This window comes from Dermacentor variabilis, chromosome 6, assembly GCF_050947875.1.
Source record: "Dermacentor variabilis isolate Ectoservices chromosome 6, ASM5094787v1, whole genome shotgun sequence".
Taxonomy (NCBI): Eukaryota; Metazoa; Arthropoda; class Arachnida; order Ixodida; family Ixodidae; genus Dermacentor; species Dermacentor variabilis.
Genome location: NC_134573.1, coordinates 107,798,986 through 107,818,091, shown reverse-complemented (window position 1 = coordinate 107,818,091; position 19,106 = coordinate 107,798,986). Strand labels below are relative to the sequence as shown.

Below are 19,106 nucleotides of genomic sequence, written 5' to 3'. Positions count from 1 at the left end.
GACCGACCGACCGACCGACCGACCGACCGACCGACCGACCGACCGACCGACCGACCGACCGACCGACCGACCGACCGACCGACCGACCGACCGACCGACCGACCGACCGACCGACCGACCGACCGACCGACCGACCGACCGACCGACCGACCGACCGACCGACCGACCGACCGACCGACCGACCGACCGACCGACCGACCGACCGACCGACCGACCGACCGACCGACCGACCGACCGACCGACCGACCGACCGACCGACCGACCGACCGACCGACCGACCGACCGACCGACCGACCGACCGACCGACCGACCGACCGACCGACCGACCGACCGACCGACCGACCGACCGACCGACCGACCGACCGACCGACCGACCGACCGACCGACCGACCGACCGACCGACCGACCGACCGACCGACCGACCGACCGACCGACCGACCGACCGACCGACCGACCGACCGACCGACCGACCGACCGACCGACCGACCGACCGACCGACCGACCGACCGACCGACCGACCGACCGACCGACCGACCGACCGACCGACCGACCGACCGACCGACCGACCGACCGACCGACCGACCGACCGACCGACCGACCGACCGACCGACCGACCGACCGACCGACCGACCGACCGACCGACCGACCGACCGACCGACCGACCGACCGACCGACCGACCGACCGACCGACCGACCGACCGACCGACCGACCGACCGACCGACCGACCGACCGACCGACCGACCGACCGACCGACCGACCGACCGACCGACCGACCGACCGACCGACCGACCGACCGACCGACCGACCGACCGACCGACCGACCGACCGACCGACCGACCGACCGACCGACCGACCGACCGACCGACCGACCGACCGACCGACCGACCGACCGACCGACCGACCGACCGACCGACCGACCGACCGACCGACGCTCTATTCAAATATCACAGAATGTTTAGCAGCGCGGACAGAGTCTTCAACAGGCTTGACTGGGTCCATGCCCCCTACAACTTGCACTAAGCGAGAAGAGCGCGGCCTAACATCGCGCCACAGGATCACACTGCAATAGAGCCGTTTCGGTCCGTTCGGCCCAACGGCGCGCACTGCAACCCATCATCCCGAAAGTGATCAATACTGAATGAGGCGCTCAGCCATCAATAGTGACGGTTGGTACGTAGGACATTTTGTTATTACGGCCACAAACAGAAGAGGCTTACGAGGCCTTACAATAGTAATGATGCCATTAGTACAAGCTAACGAAGCCGATTCTAATTACATCGTCATTAGCGTAATGACTATAGTATCGTACGGCTTTTGCGGATCAAATGGTGATTTAGCTTGACTCGAGACAGGTCGGCCGCTAACTTCTGTAGCTGCAGCAGTAGCTGTGACTATTAAATGCACTTTCCTTTCACACTTTCTGGCTCACCCTCTATCGCCTATAACGTATTTCCGCTTAGTTCAGAAGCAGTAACTAAGAAACAGTGACTGAGTGCCTCCCGCCCTGACATTTTTTAAGCACGAAATATGCCTCTAAGACGTCGTCGAACTGCTTTTCTTTATGTTCCGTATACGCCACGGGCCTTTAAAATGATGTGTCAGTTGCGTTTCACTAGCTTTCGTTCACACGGTATAGCATTTGTTTTCTTTAAGTGCACAATTTTTTAAATTCTACTGCGGCAAATATCACTATTCAAATACTTATCTAACTTAGTAGATGCGACGGGGATTACTTCTCCGACAAACTAAAAAGTTTGGTTTAGTAAATAATATAATCATACTCATGAACATTTTAAATCGTTACGACAAATATTGCAATTTACGACTCATAGCCGGCGAGTTCGCAAGGCGCATCTACTTCCAACGAATTCTCAGGCACACTTTAGCTTTGAGACGTTAATGTTCGAAATGGTGACGTGGGCAGTCCAGCAAGCCCGTGAGGCGGCGTTGAGGCAGGACCTTGACGTTCCCCAGTGGAGGATCTGAGCCCGGGTCGCCTTAAACCTTGCCGGACGTAGAAGAATGTTGTATTCATCCATCCATCCATGAGCAATACGAGAAGAAGGGGAACGCCGGAGCACCGAAATTCACCTTGTTCGCGTTTTGCTCGTCATCTTGAATTTTAATCTCCAGCCGCTATGTTTACCCTAGTATTCAATATGTGCGACGAGAGAGCTCGGCTTCCAGTTCCTTTTGTGCTTTATTGATTAAAACAGCCTTGAATTTAAAAAAATTATGAGAAGCTCATCTACCGATGGCTGTCGATGGTAATGCAAATAGAGAAACTTTATTCTGTTTCACGAAAAAAGGGCGCCAAGACAAACGGAAAGTGCGTGACAAGATGTATGTCACCCGTAGAACACTTGGCGTTGTGTAGCAGCACTGCTCTACAATTTAATAAGCAAAGTAAACAGGATAATGCGGCAGATCAACATACGTGAAATTTGTACAAGAAAATATAGAATGAATACACAGTATATCGCATCAACGATAAGAACAAAGCAACATAATAATATTTACAGATCTATGAAAAAAATGCCAGTCATAAAAGAAGGAAGAATATTACAAGGATGGGAACACGCATGTAAGAGAAAGTCGTCTCAAAGGTAGTAAAGTAGATGTACGGTATAACGACTAAATAAATATCTCATTTCGTTTGGTCAATTAGGCGTTTTAATGGTAAAGTTAAAATATTTTAGTCCAAGTTAATATTGAGCTTCAAAAGGAATTTGCACTATTTCTGTGGGGACTTCGCAGCTTAGTGCTTGGTTAACTATAATAAGGGGGCGTGGTTAGAACAAATACAGGCAATCGAGTAATGCAGCAACAGACGATATTACTGAACCGACGTTTATTTAACACATGTAGTGGTAATTTTGAATCATTCATTGTTTATACTATACGCAGAATACTCCAATATCATCCCACTTTGCTATGACACTCGCTTGCCAAGGCCACCCATGAGTATGGAGGCTTGACGACGACTGCTACAAGCTGACGCAGTGACGATGCAATCACGAAGAGGATGTGATAATAATTGAACGGCAAAGTATATAGCGAAGACGGCATGATGACAATGAATATCGATAAATTATGGCAACGATGGCATGGATAACGTGGGTTTGAATGTGGGCTTGTTGGTAATGCATCTTCAAGGGGAGTACGGTAGCGCGATTAAAAGACGGGACAAAAGAAGACCATAGAAACAGACACAGCGCTAACTTCCAACAATGTTTATTATCGAAAACCAGGTCGTATTTATACACTCAGCCAACATGTGTCACAACGACGTGAACAGATTAACAATCAGAGCGAAACATTTTTGTGATATGTTAAGCCATGCGCAAAAAATTTCAGTTCTCTTTCAGAGAGAGCCAATGATGGTTTGCTGATACATGAATCCCCTAGGGCTAATCAAATAATCAGCCTGTGCAGGAAACCAAGACCAGAAAAGAAAGAAAGGGCCCCTAGCTGCCAAGTTAAACACAGAAAGAAGTTTAGAGAATGTAAGACATGAATTATAAATCGTATACCATTATCGTGTGGGAAGTATTACGTTGGACAGTCGGGCAGATGCATTAATGATGGACTGCACGAACACAAAAATAAAGTTCACAAACTTGTATCAGATGGGTTTCTCTCCCTTCGTAGTAAGCAACATAAGTGCTCCCATCTCTTGGAATCAACAATCATCACCGGTAGAAATTTATTTATTTATTTATTTATTTACACATACTGCAGCCCCTGCTGGGGCTATAGCAGGAGTGGATAATACAATACAAGAAAGAAATACAATAGGCAACAAAGAAAGTTTAGGCGCAGTGTTGAGGGAGTACAGACAAGAATTCATTTAATGGGAGAGAATGGTTCGTTCCTGGTAGCGAATTTCATGTTTCAATTGTTTTAGGGAAGAAGCTATACTTAAAAGTATTAGTGCGTGCAAAAAATGGTGTAATGTTAAGCGCGTGATGTCTCCTACTATAAGAGATTTTTGCAAAGGTGATATATTCATTACTGGAGAGGCGACAAGATGAGTGAATAATGCCATGAAAAAATTTTAAAGAATTAACGTGTCGCTGTTCGGCGAGAGATGTCAGGTTGAGTGAGGACATGACTGACGATGGTGAGAACTGGTGGTCATAACGTCGGTAGACAAATCTAATGGCTTTCCTTTGTATGGCCTCAACTCTGTCTATTTCGTACTGCTTGTAGGGATTCCAAACGATACTACCATACTCAAGTATAGGGCGAACAAAAGTTTTATATAACACTAATTTAGTGTTGCGCGGAGAATTAGACAGAGTACGACGTAAATAACCGAGTTCTTGTAGAGCTTAAGTCGTAAATAAGTGCGAACTCATTAGTCTTATAATAGAAGCCGAGCAGATTGATGTCCTAGGGGATTCATGTATTAGCAAACCATCATTGGCTCTCTGTGAAAAAGAACTGAAATTTTTGCGCATGGCTTAACATATCCCAAAAATCTTTCGCTCTGATTGTGAATCTGTTCACGTGGTTGTGACTCATGTTGGCTGAGTGTATAAGTGCGACCTGGTTTTCGATAATAAACATTGTTGGTAGTTAGCGCTGTGTGTGTTTCTATGTGTCTTCTTTTGTCCCGTCTTTTAATCGTGCTACCGTACTCCCCTTGAAGAGGCACGGATAAGACAGCCTGATTACAACCGAATGAAGCGACAATGACGACGAATGCATGACAAGACGGCACGATGACGACGGTATAAAAACGGTTGCACGAAAGCGCCTGTGTAACGACAACGCAATGACGATGACGGCATAACAATGGCGGCGTAATCTCTTTTGGAAGACGACAACGTGATTACGACGGAATGAAGAACAAGGAATGACGTGGATGGATCGACGAAGGTGGTATGACGCGGAAGGCGTGATGACGACACTGAAGGGATGAGAATGGTAAAACGACAGCGTGACGACGATGGCATGACGACAACGGTATTACGACCACCGTAATGACGAGAGTCGGATGTCGAAGTTACAATAATAACGATGCAACGATCGCGAAGGCATCGCGACGTCCGTGGGACACCAAATGCACGACGACCGGTTGACAACGATGCAGTAACGACGATAAAGTGACAACGGCTCGAGGACAATAGAATGGCAAATAGTGCGTGATGAGAAGTACGTGACGATGTCTGTATCACGAAGCCTCTGTGACGAAGATGGCGTGATTGCGACGGCATGACGACAACGGGATGACGAAGCTGGAGTGATGACGATGGTATAATTACCAAGGCACTGCGACGACAGAATGACAATGGAGACATGACAGCTGTGTCTGACGATCACAGCATGACATGGGCGGCATAGTCATGATTGAATAAAGTAGAGTATGAGTGCAATACAATGACCAACACACTGACATCGATGAAACGACAAAGGCGGTATGGCGATGAGGGCTTGACAACAGTTGAGTGTCATTAGTAAAGCGATGACATGTACGTGCCACCAAGTGTGAAGCAAGCCAGAGTCGTATTCTTGTCGTCCGAAGGCACCGGCCTGCCACGCTTCTCGTCTAGGAAACCAAGGCACAGATTCTCTCCAGTGCCACCAGATGGTGCAGCGTCTCCAGAGAGAAGCGAAATATCCAAAAATAACTGCCGAATCTTTCCAAGGCAATGCCGAGGCTGTATTTGAAGGAAGAAAAAGAGCATGAAAGAGATCCAGGTGGAAAAGGAGCTGGTGCGGACAAATTTCAACTGGAAGAAACTTGCAGAGAAAATTTCTAAGAGCGAAGCCACAGGGCTAGACGAGGTTCCCGTTAAGCCGATCAATGAACTAGGACCAAAAAGGAAGGAAACTCCGGTCAAAGCAGTGGCAAAAACTTTAAAGGATAGACGAATATCAGACAGCTGGCGACAAAGTAGAAAGAATTTAATTTATGAAAGTAAGGGGGAGAAAGATAAAATTCACTCGTATAGACCGTTCACCATTACATCGGTAATATACAGGCTAGCAATGCAGGAAATCAAATTAAAGCTTCAAGCATGCTCAGAGAATAATGGCCTTTTAGAAGAACTTCAGAATGGCTTCAGAATAGGTAGGCGTTTAGATGATCACTTATTTGCTCTTACTTAGTGTATTGAAATATCAAAAGTAGAAAGCAGGCCGTTATATGTGGCCTTTTTTGACATTACAGGAGCCTATGACAACGTAGACCGCAACAATCTGTGGGATATTCTGGAAAGGGAAGGCTTAGGTGACCATTGTCTATAGGTTTTTAGAGCGATTTACCTAGAAAATACAGTTTGCGTTGAATGGGAAGGGATGACGAGCCAGGAGAAAGTTCATATCGAGAAGGGACTTAGGCAGGGGTGCCCTCTATCCCCACTGCTGCTTGTGATGTACATGATGAGCATGAAGAGGGCGCTAGAAGGAACTAATATCGGTTTTAATCTCTCATACAAACAGGCGGGTACAGTAGTAGAGCAGCAGCTACGAGGTTTATTTGATGCGGACGACACTGTGTTGCTAGCTATCAAGCAATGGGATTTGCGACGTCTGGCTAATATTTGTGGACAGGAAGGCAACAATTTAGGTTTGAAATTTATTGTTAGAAAATCAGGTGTTATGGTATTCAATGACAACAGTGAACAGACAGTGGTGATAGAGGGCCAGGAAATACACCTCGGGTAACAGAATATAAATACCTTGGTACATGGATAAACGAAGGCAATAGATATATGGAAACACAGAAAAACAATCAATAACAGTGAAGGGGAAGAGAAATGCAGTCATAATGAAGCACAGAGTGCTGTGGGGATACAATAGGTACGATGTGCTCCGAGGTATGTGCAAATGTGGAATGGTTCCAGAACTTACTTTTGGAAATGCGGTTGTTTGCTTTAAAATAAGGAGTACAATCAGGACTCGACGTGAACCAAAGGTCAGCGGGTCGCCTTGCATTGGGCGCTCACGGGAAGACTACAAATGAAGCTGTGCAGGGTGATATGGGCTGGACTAGTTTGAAGTGAGGGAAGCTCGCAGTAAAATCGAGTATGAAGAACGACTGAGGAATATGGAAGAAAGTAAATGGGCTGGGAGAGTACTGAGGGATCTGTACAGGGAAAACATTGATTCATAGTGGAGGAAAAGAACAAGGAAGCTTACCAGCAAGTATGCGGCCTGTAGGGTGGGCAACACAGCAACAAAGAAGGTGAAGCGGAAAGTCAGAGAGGCTGAAATAATCTCATGGGTGGCGACAATGGAAAAGAAACCCGCCATGAGTAACTACTTAAGAGGAAAAAAAGGAAATCGGGAAAGAAACAATTTATGATAACTCAAAGGGAAGCTCATTACTTTTCGAAACGAGATCGGGACACCTTAGAACACGCACATATAAAGCGAGATATAAGAAGTAAGAAGAAGCATGTTCTTGCTGCGGTAAAGCTAGGGAAACTATGGAGCATGTTTCATTAGAATGTCAAGACGTCTACCCAGTGGTCCATTTAGGCACCACTGGCCTCCTAGAAGCCCTCCGGTTCAGCGAGAGCATTGGAAAAATAAACATGTCCGCAATAGGGTTTAGTAAGAGGCGATTGGAGGATTGGTGGAATAAAAGTAGGGAAACGACAAAACGACAAAACGACGTAAAAGAAGCCCAGTTCACAATAGGGGATCAGAAAATTTGGTTGTGAGAGTTCGTAGTGTTTTTTTTTATTGTTTAACCCAGGTAGGACATTAGGCAGTATAATAGCAAGAGCTTGGTGGCGCAACCCACCGCCCCGTTCCAAAGGGGACGCTCATAACATCCATCCACCCAGAAGCCTGGTAGCTGCATGACGCGTTTCTCAGTGTTCGCACGCACTGGCAAGTCATGCATTTCGGAGACCACGCGGAGGCTTTCCGGAAGCGGGGCTAGATGGCACCGAGTGTTCTTAGGGAAATACCAAATGAGACTCCCGCTGCAGTACATGACTTACACATAAACCGTTCCGGCGTAGACGATACGCTGTGTAGCTTGATTGATTCAATTCTAACGCATTACCGTTGACAATCATCATTACCGCGGACAAGATGGGCCCTGTCACAATTTGTTTTACTCGAGAATTCATAATTTCTTGGTTTACAATTTAAAAAAACACGTAGAGCCCTAATCAGTAGTGAAAGACATAATCTAATGTGCGACTCTCAATTTTGTGACACAATAGCTCCAAGCTTCTTATGATATGACTAATAAAAATCGGGCCCCTCGGTTAATGCCCTTTCTTCTCGTTATATAACATAACGAGGGTCTCGAATCCGGCTACACTGATGCCTTCAGGTAGCATATGTGGGTTTTTTGAACAGTTGCCTTCACCCAAAAAGATCACGTTCTCGTGACGCCTGCGGCAGAAAGGACGCTGCACGTCCGCCGCTAAGACCTGTGGGTGGTGGCGCTGGCTAACACTCACAGGGTTCGACTAGGACACATAAACACCCAAGAAAGTGGATGGGGAAATGGCGCCGGGTAGCAAAATTGGTAGAGCATCCCACGCGAAATGCGAAAGTTGTGGGTTCGGTTCCCACCTGCGGCAAGTTGTTTTTTCATCCACTTTAATTGCCATGAATTTACCGTTTTTTATTTCATTTATTAAACACAAGTAATTTGCCCTATGTTGTCCTTGGTGTCAGTGTTTGTCGGCTTCTTATGATATGACTAATAGCTGCAAGTGTCGCATAAAGCCATTTTTATGCAGTGCACGGATGTGCAGAAAGGGAACAGCACCACTAGCCACAAGTAATTTGTTGCTAAGCTGTGCGGTCGTACAGCTGAAGAAGAGGAAATTTGTGTGCGCTCTACGCTCATGTGTTTTCTTTAACAGTGAAATGCACCGTACATATGCCGCAACAACACTTGCACATAACCGACGTAACACGCTGTTTCATTTGTTTGTCGCCACTACACGCCGTGTTTCCGCCTTTCCGAGCGTAGGTGTATTCGGATTACTCAGTTTCCAAATAGTATCTATACTCGTCACTCTCTTGTAGACTCACTCCAGGCGTTTATGGAGTCACAACAAAAAAAAACTAAAGACTCTTCGTTTTTCAGATACTTTGGAGGCTGTGCCTTCCCGAAACGCAGCAACTTTTTCATATTAAAGGTCTATGGTTTGCATCCCGGAAGTATTTACGCGCTGTTGATTAAATTACTCAAGCAATGTACGTTTCAAGCGCCAAGCAGGCCTTCTAACCTTGAAGCTCGCAATTTAATTATAGGCAATTATATATTCTTTCTATGGGCGCCGCGAGCTGTCAGGCGGGAATTTTCTTTTTTGTCTCCTTGGTGGCGTCAAATTAAACTGTCCTTAAAGACTGAACACAACAGTAAAACCGATTTCATGAATTGGCATTGACCGCAGCACTTTTGAAATGGTTATTACAGAACAGCTTTGGGTACACGTGCGTACAATGGTTTGCGAATGTGAGCATGAAAATTTGACCTAGGGTTACGCACCACGAGAGAGGAGCAGATATTTAGCTTCGCGTACGCAAAAACTCGCGCTTGCAGCTCTCACGAACCTACAATGATTGATTCCGCATAGTGGAATTGTAATTCCTCGAGCATATATTCAGGAACAGTACTTACACATGCTCATATGCGCTCTCTATTGGCGGATGGTAATGCTACCACTGCTATTATTACTACCTTTTGGGTTAGTTGGTGCATGTTAATTAATAATTAATTTAGCATCGAAATCAAGTTCATAGAGAGGGGAGGGTATCAAGATGGGAAAGCACTCGCCCTGTATTTATGCCCTGCCCTCTCTGTGATCATGTTTCTGACGCTAAATTCATTATTATTTTGCCACAGTTAAGTTTGTCCATACCATAAGTTTGACCATACAGCCATCGTTTCATGTGTCTATGTACGTGTGGTCGTTTCCCTAGCCGTAAACTTATCGTAAGCACGTAACTTTAGTGTGCTGCGCATGGACATTTATCGTCCAATATCTTTAGGTACGCAGTGCTTCTACTCATACAAGACTAAATCTGCCAGCAGATAGAAAACGACAGTGTAAACAGCGGCACAGAAAACGACAATGTTAACAGCGCTATGTGCTGGCACTAAGATAGTACTCTAAAATAGTAAGTACCTATAGTTGCCACAGAAATACTGTTCATTGAAGTTCCCCCGAAAGATCAGCTATGTGCTATATAACTACACAATATATCTTTTAAGGGAGCCTGAGTGTACAAAGTTCTGAGCTCTATTTGCACAAATGCTTTTACTGACTTAGCCGAGTGGTAAATTACCAACATGCAAATGAGGCAGTGGGAATAGCCAGGAACATAGGTAAATCACTTATGAGGAAGCCCTCAGGGAGGAGGAAAGTTCATGAATGGAAAAATTATCATCCTCCCGACCGTAGCGCGGTGCTACAAGGGCAACCCATACGGCTGAAGGAAAGAAGTGCGCATTGTAGAGAATCCTGCATGAGTTTCCTTTGTAGCTTCGGGCTACGTTCGGGAGGATGAATGTTTTTATTCTTTCGTGAAGCAGGAAGATTTCTGCACTTCGAAACGATTTGTCTTACTATCGATCCTTGGAAATCCTTGGAGGAACATATATATATTTATTTATTAATTTGTGTGTTTCTTTTTGTTTGTTTGTTTGATTATTTGCGATACTTCCAGCCTCAGGGAGGCCAAAGCAAGTGGGCATTGTATTGACAGCTTTAGAAAAAGAAACAGCTCATGCTACATGGGTGTATAAAACAAAAAAATAAAGCTAATTTAATTATAGCAAAAATAACCAATGACGATGTGAAATACAATATTTTTGGTTAGAGTAAAAACATCACTCAATAATAAATGGAGTATTAATAAAATTTATTCAAAAAATGGCAAATCCATGATAAATCCCAATTTCCAGAAATTATGCAGACAACAGCGAACAAGGGACCACAGTTTGGGGCTTGAAATGCAAGAATGTTATGGCAGAAGAAATGCAAGTATTACAGTGAATATATGCGGGTGTGTTAAGTGGCATCTTTTGTGTTTGATGTTTCTAATGTCCTTATGAACGATGAAAGTGACGGAGAGGAAACTATCTCTGAGTTCAAAAGATTCCGTTTTTTGGCCCCATGTGGGGAAAAGTGAGAAATTGAAAGCGTCATTGTGAACACTGAACTAGTTTAACGCAAAGGCGTGTTTTTTTGCGATAGACGTAATTTAAACAAAGTACCGTAATTATTACTGTATGTTTTAAAATTTTCTTGCATAAGTTGGCAGATTAATTTTAGGTGGGCTTGCCAGGCCCTAACAGAAGGTATTGTAAGACCTGCATCGGCTAAGCGGTTTGTACCGAGCCACAGTGCTTGCGCTTATTCAAAATGAGCTGTATACACCTTTGCACCTTTTCTGGCTTTGATATCTTAGTGGATATGTGCGGAAACCAGATGATGTTAACGTTTTCTATGACGGAGGGAACGAAAGTTGTATAGGCTAGTAATCTAATGTGCTTCGGTGTATACCGTAAACATCGTCTAAGAAAAAATTGTTTGCCTATTCTGACTGAGGTAGCATTATCAACGTGTAACTTCCATGAAAAGTCAGAAGTGAGTGTCGAACCTAAGGATACGGGGGCATTTGCTTGACTCAGGCAAATTCCACCTAGAGCACAAGAAAATTGAGGGGGCGTCTTTTATGTTGTGAAAGACATGCACACACCTTTAGTAGTACTAATTTACATTTGCCATCCTATGCACCAATATGACACCAAGTAAGGTGCTCTGTTTAATAACAAGTAGGCTGCGTAGCTCATAATTCCTCTCAAAATAATAAATTCATCCGCGAATAGCCTAATGTCACATTAAATGTTGAAATAGTGTCGTTAATCAAGATTAAACATCGCAATGGGCCCAACGCTTACGCTTGTAGAGCTCTGGACCGAACAGCCACAGAGTGCAATCAACAATAACATACTGTGTTCTATTCCCTAAGAATTGTTTGATCTATGCAATGATCTGACCATTCCCGATCGCAGCCTGCCGTTTCAGAAATAATTTGCCAGGCCTTACACAAAAAAATGTTTTATTGAAGTCGAGAAGGATCATGTCTGTCTGGCTTTGGTTGTTTAGGCTCTGTGGAAGGTCGCGCTGCACTTCACTTACCTGTATGACCGTTGAGAACCTACTTTTGAAGCCGTATTGTTGAGGTAATAATATGTGTTTATCGTCGAGAAATATAATGATCTTTTGAATGTAATATGATCGAATATTTCACAATATATACTAAAACCTGAGTTTGGCTTTCAATTCGGTATTCCGTGGTGTCTTCGGATTTATGTATAGGAATCAGCTTCAATTTTTCCAGTGATCTGGTAAGTTTGCGGACGAGAGGGTTTTTCGGTATATAATGGCAAGGTGTTGGCTACATCATTCTGCATACGCTTTAAGAAACACATTCGTGATAATATCTGGCCCATTAGCTTTTTTCATGTCGATATGAAAAAATAAATTAAGAATGCCGGTATTGGTTATGTTTATTGACTCGATGATTTTACGAGGACAGTGTAGGGAAGATCGTAAGCCATTATCTTAGTGAGAACTGAAAAGAAAGTTGTTGAATGTGTTCGCTCGAGTCGCTTTTTTTTTCTTCTCCTAGAGACCATTCAGGTGACAATGGAATTATGGTGATGAGGTCAGGCAGTGCTGAGCTGCAATTCTTAAACTTGCTTTTGAATTCACCGAGATAGAAGATCATATTATGCTTTAGAGATTGATTCGGGCCATTTCTTTTAATATTATGTCTTAATCTTCTAAACTGATGCCGCGGATTGTTGACATCACAACAGGTTTCTGGAGCTGCTTAGAGAAAACATGAAATTCGTGTGCTAGGAGAATAAGAATACTGCCATGATCTGCTCTGCGAAAATCAATGAAAGCAAGCTCAAGGTTCAGTTTCCTAATGTTGCCTTCTAGAGAAAGATTACAGTTGGTTATGGGTCGTGGTCCTATATGCCACCGACAATAGCCATCTCAATTGCATGAAGTGCGAAATGGTCCATTAAAGTGGGATATCAAGTGGGTTGGTGGTTCAGTAGCTGGTGAAGGATAAAAATTTATCTTTAGATCGGTAAGTGCAGTGGATGTGGCTGAAGGTAATCAGTTTACGGTAATCCAGTTTACGTCTGTCAGGTTGAAACCCCTCATGAGGATCACTCTTCAGGTACGAGCGTGGCACAGCATAAACTTCTGCAAAGCAAGCACACCTTCGTGTTCACTAGTAGGGCTTTGATATCCTCCTTGTTGTAATCATACTTTGAAAAAAAAATTTTTGATTTCATTTCATAAACGCAACCACCAAATGTGCCACTGTCATTTTAGAGGATTTTACAAATTACATCCTCCGAATTGGAGGCTTCAGGGAATGCAATGAATGGAATATCGTTCCAAAGGTGCAGGGTCACGCTGCGATCACGAGATATACAGTCAAACCTGGATATGTCAAAACTGAAGAAGACCTCAAGAAAGTTCATTATATAGGTATTTCGATATATGAAATAGAAATGTAATACAAACATTTTCAAGGCGATTTTACAGCTGTTCATTGTACACAGTAATTTGTTATATGTGGGTTCAAAACATTCGGATTCCGCTGTAGCAGTAATAACCTGGTGCAGGTATTTTGTGACTGAAGGTATCTGGGGAGAGGGAGGTTTCGGTTATGACCGCTAAGTGCTAATTGTATTCCAGTAACAGTCCTTTCAGCAGTTGCACATTGTTTACTATGCTTCTCGCATTTTGTGTCTCGCAAATTCCTGTGGATGATATCTATCGTGAAAAGACAGCTTTTATAATACCTGACCGACTTTATCTATTTAATGTTATGCCCTTCGGCTTATGTATCGCTCCGGCCACCTTTGAGCGCGTGATGAATTCTTTACTTCAAGGGTTTAAATGAACGACTTGTCTTTACTACCTGCATGACGCTATGGTGTTCTCACCTACGTTCGGCGCACACCTCGAGCGACCCTCAGCCATGCTTGGTATTTTTCGCAAGACTGACCTGCAGGGCAACTCGAAAGAATGCCATTTTGGCAATCGTCAGATATCTGTACATTGACATCTAATTAACGCTTCTGGAATCCGACCTGACCCAGGAAAAGATTGGCGCCGTCAAAGACGTTCCTGTGCCGCATTGAGTAAAATATGTGCGCAGCTTCGTAAGACTTAGCTCTTACTTCCGCCGCTTTGTTAAAGATTTTGCCACCATAGCACGGCCTCCCACACACGTCCTAAAGAAATGTGTGCCTTCTTCATGGCACTCCTCCCAAACTGCCCATTTCTCTTGCCTTACGACCTTACCCACCACCCCACTTGCCCTCGGCCACTTCGACGTTTCAGCCCCTACTCTGGTGCACACTATTTATTGCAAGTGGCCATGGCATTGGTTCGGTCTTGGCGCAAGTTCAGCGTGGTCAAGGACGGGTTATGACGTACGCCAGCCGCCTTTTGAGTCCCTGAGAGCGAAACTACTCGAATTCCGAGATAGAGTGTCTGGCTCTTGTCTGGATGGCTGCAAAATTCCGCCCCTACGTATATGACCGTCCTTTTTCATAGTCTCCCACCATCACGCTCCCTGTTGGCTTTCGACCTTGAAAGACGTCCTAGCGAAGCTTGTATGATGAACGCTGTGGTTCCAGGAGTATTCCTATTCGGTGGTCTACAAATCAGGGCGCCAGCACACCGACGCCGACTGCTTGTCCCGTTACCGCGTCGACGCGTCCAACTTCAACGACACAAACGCTTCCGCCTGCGTTCTTCCTGTCTCCAACTTTTGTACATGACCACTGAGCAACGCCATGGCTTGAATTTGCGGACCCTAATTCAGCGAGCGGAATCGGCGCCTACTGACCGATCCTTATGATGGTTCGACCTCCAGAACGGCGCTTTGCACAGCCGTAATTTTCACGTCGACTGTCCTTCCCTTCTTTGGGTCGTCCCTCGACACCTTCGCTCAGCGGTTTTCTATGAGCTTCATGGCGCACCAGTTGCAGGTCATCTTGATGTCACTCGCACCTACTACCGTGTCCGCCGTCGCTTCTACTGCCCGGGCCTTCCTCGGTCTGTACGGCGATACGTTGCGGCATGCGAGCCCTGTCAGCATAAAAAAAAACCAGCGGCGCTTCCTGCTGGGTATCTTCAACCCCTCGACATCCCAACTGAGCCAATCTTTCAAGTAGGCCTCGACCTTCTCGGTCCTTTTCCCGAGTCCAAGTCCGGCGACATATGGATTGGTGTGGCTACAACTTGCGCGACGCCCGAGCGTAACCCGAGCGTTTCCGACTAGCTGTGTAAGTGACGTCACAGATTTCCTCCTCCGCATAATTATTTTAGTGCATGGTGCCCCACAACAGCTACTCCCGGCCCGTGGTCGTACCTTCCTTTCCTAAGTCATTGCTGACACTGTGTAGTCTTGCTCTACCAAGCACAAGCTCGCTTCGTTCCATCGTCAGACCAATGGCCTGACTGAGCGAATGAACCAGACAATTACCGACATGCTGTCCAAGTACATTTCGCCCACCACCGTGAGTGGGACATTGCACTACCCTGCATTACATTCGCTCACAATTCTTGACGCCACGAAACTGCCGGTTATTCGTCGTTTTACCTGTTGTTTGGTCGCTACCCTGCATTGCCCTTGGACGTTCACTTCCCTCTGCTAATGCCTCGAGAAGGGAGTATGCCCACGACGCCATTGCACATGCTGACCACGCGAGGCAGCTTGTCCGTACTCGTCTGTTGGTATCACAAGAAAATCAAAAGCGCATTTACACTCAGCGGCACCAGGACGTGCACTTTTCCCCAGGCTCCCTTGTGCTCCTTCGGTTCCTTTCCCATCGAGTTGGGCTTTTGGAAAACTCGTTCCTTGATACAAGGGCTCTTACCGCGTGTTACCTCAAGTCACCGATGTCACCTATGATATTGTCCCCGTCATCTCTACCATGTCATCTGGCTTCAACTCAATGGAGGTCGTTCATCTCGCACAGCTAAAACCTTACCACGCTCTTCTTGGTGGTCCCGTTTGACGCACCTTCACGGCGCTTTTTCCGCCGGGGTTCGTGTTGCGATGAGGCGAAGTAAAGAAAGGCGATAGTCTTGAAAACGACGAAAAGTGGACACAACCACACGTGTGACATGTGACGTGTGACACGTGTAACAAAAAACTGACGGCCAAGGTTGGGCGCAGGCTTTTTCACTGTCCTAAGAACACACCGCTCACTGTGGCCTTTGCAGAGGGGTGCAACTGGAGGGCCTTTAAGGAGACTTTGCCAAGCTTTAGAATGAGTTGCTTGTTTCACCGTTACCTGCATTGAGCTGGGTTCAGATTGTAGCATGTTGCTGGTTGTTTCCGACTGAGAGCTGGTTGCATCTATGGCAGAAAATTTCTTGCCACTAAACTTCGCTTCACCACCATTTGTAAGACTAGTGCCTCCTGCACCAGAATCTAGTTGTCTTGCTTTGGCCTTTTCCTTGTCCTCAACTACAAAGAACCCCTTCAATGTAGATTGTCCATTCTTTGAAATCTTCAACTTCTTTGCTGGTTGTCCTCTGGTTTCGGCGCACTTTTTGAGTGGTGATTCAGGTGGTTGTGTTGCCTTCACACTGGACACACGATGCTCTTTACTCAGAAATCCCGCAATGCTTTGCTGCCGGCCTGAAAATTCTGGCCAGTGCCTTGTTGAGTAAGATGGGCACTGTGGTGAGGACAGTGGCATACAGGCAAGGCTGGCCTTGACAGGGCAATGATCCGAGCCCAACACTTCAGGCAAAATTTCACTGCTGCTCACAAAGGGCAACAGTGCACTGCTGCAAAGTATGTAGTCAATGCGCGTCCCGTAGTTGGTCTGGCGTGCACCGAGCCGTGTGTTCCAGCATGTAAATGCCTTTTCTGTAGTTGGGTGGAGGGCCCTGAATGTATCATGGAAGCACGGCTTCTCTGGTTCACCTTTTATTGCTTCAGGGCCACCTGGACCTTCCCGATTTAGCAGAAGCTCGTTGAGCCACTGGCGTCCGGGGTTTGAGTAAAATTCCTCATCCTCGGATGGGTCAGAGTGGTGGATCTTACAGTGCGAGGTGTTGAGGTCACCCATTATGACCACCTCCATTCCGTTTTCCAACGATGCATTTGCTCGTAGTTCAAGTAAATTGTAGAAGTCCGACTTCATTTGACCTCGCTCAGGTCTGTCAGGATCAGCACGTGGGCAGTAGAAATTGATGACTGCCACACTCTTCGTATCTTCACCAAACACAGCATGGTGCAACGTCAAGACAGCACGCCCCTCGCCGTCGACTGTGCTGAGGAACTTGCTGTCAAAAGCTAAGGTGTCGCCGTAGGAACCCACACAGTCACTGCGCCGCGGACTAGACCACACATCGGTCAATCCTTCCTCGGCCGCAAACGGGCAAACAACAACAACAGTCTGGCTGGGCTTTCTGCCACTTTAGCTCTTCGTATATATATATATATATATATATATATATATATATATATATATATATATATATATATATATATATATATATATATATATATATCGTAAATAGTTTTATATGCTTAACAATATTAAGCACCGTTAGGGTGTAAAGTTTCTTTGCCTTCGGGCTGACAGACGATCTTTTACTTTCTATGTTCTTTTTGCATAGACATCAATTCTCTTTCTAGTCTCCCGCGTATTGCGGCTGAATTCTTATTCAATAGACAAGTCAAACCCTTTAGGCTTGTAGCCTTTTCGAAATATGTGAGCGTTCTGTCTAGCGTCGAGAAGTCTTGTTACGACTGTTCAGGTTTCATTACCTGAACATCTACCTAAACGATGAATTCGCTCAATACCAATGAGTTCAAGATCAAGAGTGTTCATAATTATGTTGTTCTTGACAGCCGCTTCTAGGCTTTCGCTGATTTCTCCCTATGTTTCCCGGAGGCCATAAGCTAATAGGTTGGTTCGCTCGTCCGCACCGATTTTCTAGAACTTCAGCTCTTTCGTCTAATCTTTTCAACCACACATTCATGTCTGTTATCTCGGTTTCAAAGAATGACACTTTTGCCTCGATTGCTGTTAACACGTCTAACTTTTGATACAGCTGAGCGAGGCGTCCCTCCTTAATATATCTATTATCAGTCTTTATGCTCTTAAGCTGTTTAAGCTATGCCCTTAAGTCTAGTACTTGTCAGGTGCCGGCTTAGATTCTACTTCGCCACACAACAGTAGCAGTTGTGCCAAATACAAGGTGATGTCGATTCAGGTCAATATTTAACCCACAAAATCAACGGAAAAACGAGTGCTTGGACACGGAAGCACTAGCAGAAACGGGTCGCTTGACCGAGAGCATAAACGGTATTGTCTCACCTGCTACAACGAAAACAAACCTATTAGGCGACACCATCGCAACGGCACCGCCGTGCCTAATGAAACCATAAGGGCCATAGTGCCGAGGGAGACATTTTACGCAAGTGCACTGGAGTCGTGTAGCCCGCTGTCGCACAGGCTGCTGTCAAATGAAGTATGCTGCAGTTCCTTGGTGAATCGCGAAGACCATCTTGTATGTGCAAATCTTCGACCTTGATAGCTCACGGGCTGGTCCAGTTTGCCTGTGCTATGCTGGCGTGTTCCATATCGATGGTCCGTTCGCGCCCCGACCACGGAAGACAGCAGGACTAAGCAAAGTTGCCCGACTAAGACGAAAGGGCTGGGTGCTACGATCGCAACTGTGCCGCCGTGCGCAATCAAATATCTGAGTATAGCGAGAAATGAGCGATATAAATTTAGAGAAAGGAACACGCTAGGTTTGATCTATGTCGAGCATGTAACTCTCTCAACGATCAGTGAACAATATTTTACATATCTTAAGTGAGTATTGTGTGGTGCCTTAAGAAGCGTGTCTTTCCACTTCTATCAACAGTACTTGTATTTTGTGACCCGGAAATCATCTGATATGCAAACCCCTGTGCAAACATAAGCATTCATCTAGGCATCGCAGGGAAAAAAGCGTAACAGGAGCGTCGAAAGAAAACGCAAAGCGGAATTATAAATATGGGAAATACAAAAAAGCTCTAAGCCATCGTAGTCGCCACATGT

At 45.5% G+C, this 19,106-nt stretch overlaps 2 protein-coding genes across 2 annotated transcripts in view; one reads left to right on the top strand and one right to left on the bottom strand.

Annotated features, from left to right (window-relative positions):
* LOC142585001 (glutamate receptor ionotropic, kainate 2-like) overlaps window positions 1-19,106 on the top strand; it is a 348,423-nt gene that overhangs the window by 130,792 nt on the left and 198,525 nt on the right. The gene's annotated exons all lie outside the window — the stretch shown is intronic.
* LOC142584506 (DNA-(apurinic or apyrimidinic site) endonuclease 2-like) lies at window positions 5,461-18,643 on the bottom strand. Its single transcript, XM_075694625.1, has 3 exons — window positions 18,620-18,643; window positions 16,335-17,450; window positions 5,461-5,667 (listed from the first exon to the last, which is right to left on the bottom strand). Exons 1-3 carry the CDS (start codon window positions 18,641-18,643, stop codon window positions 5,461-5,463), a joined length of 1,347 nt encoding a protein of 448 aa, XP_075550740.1.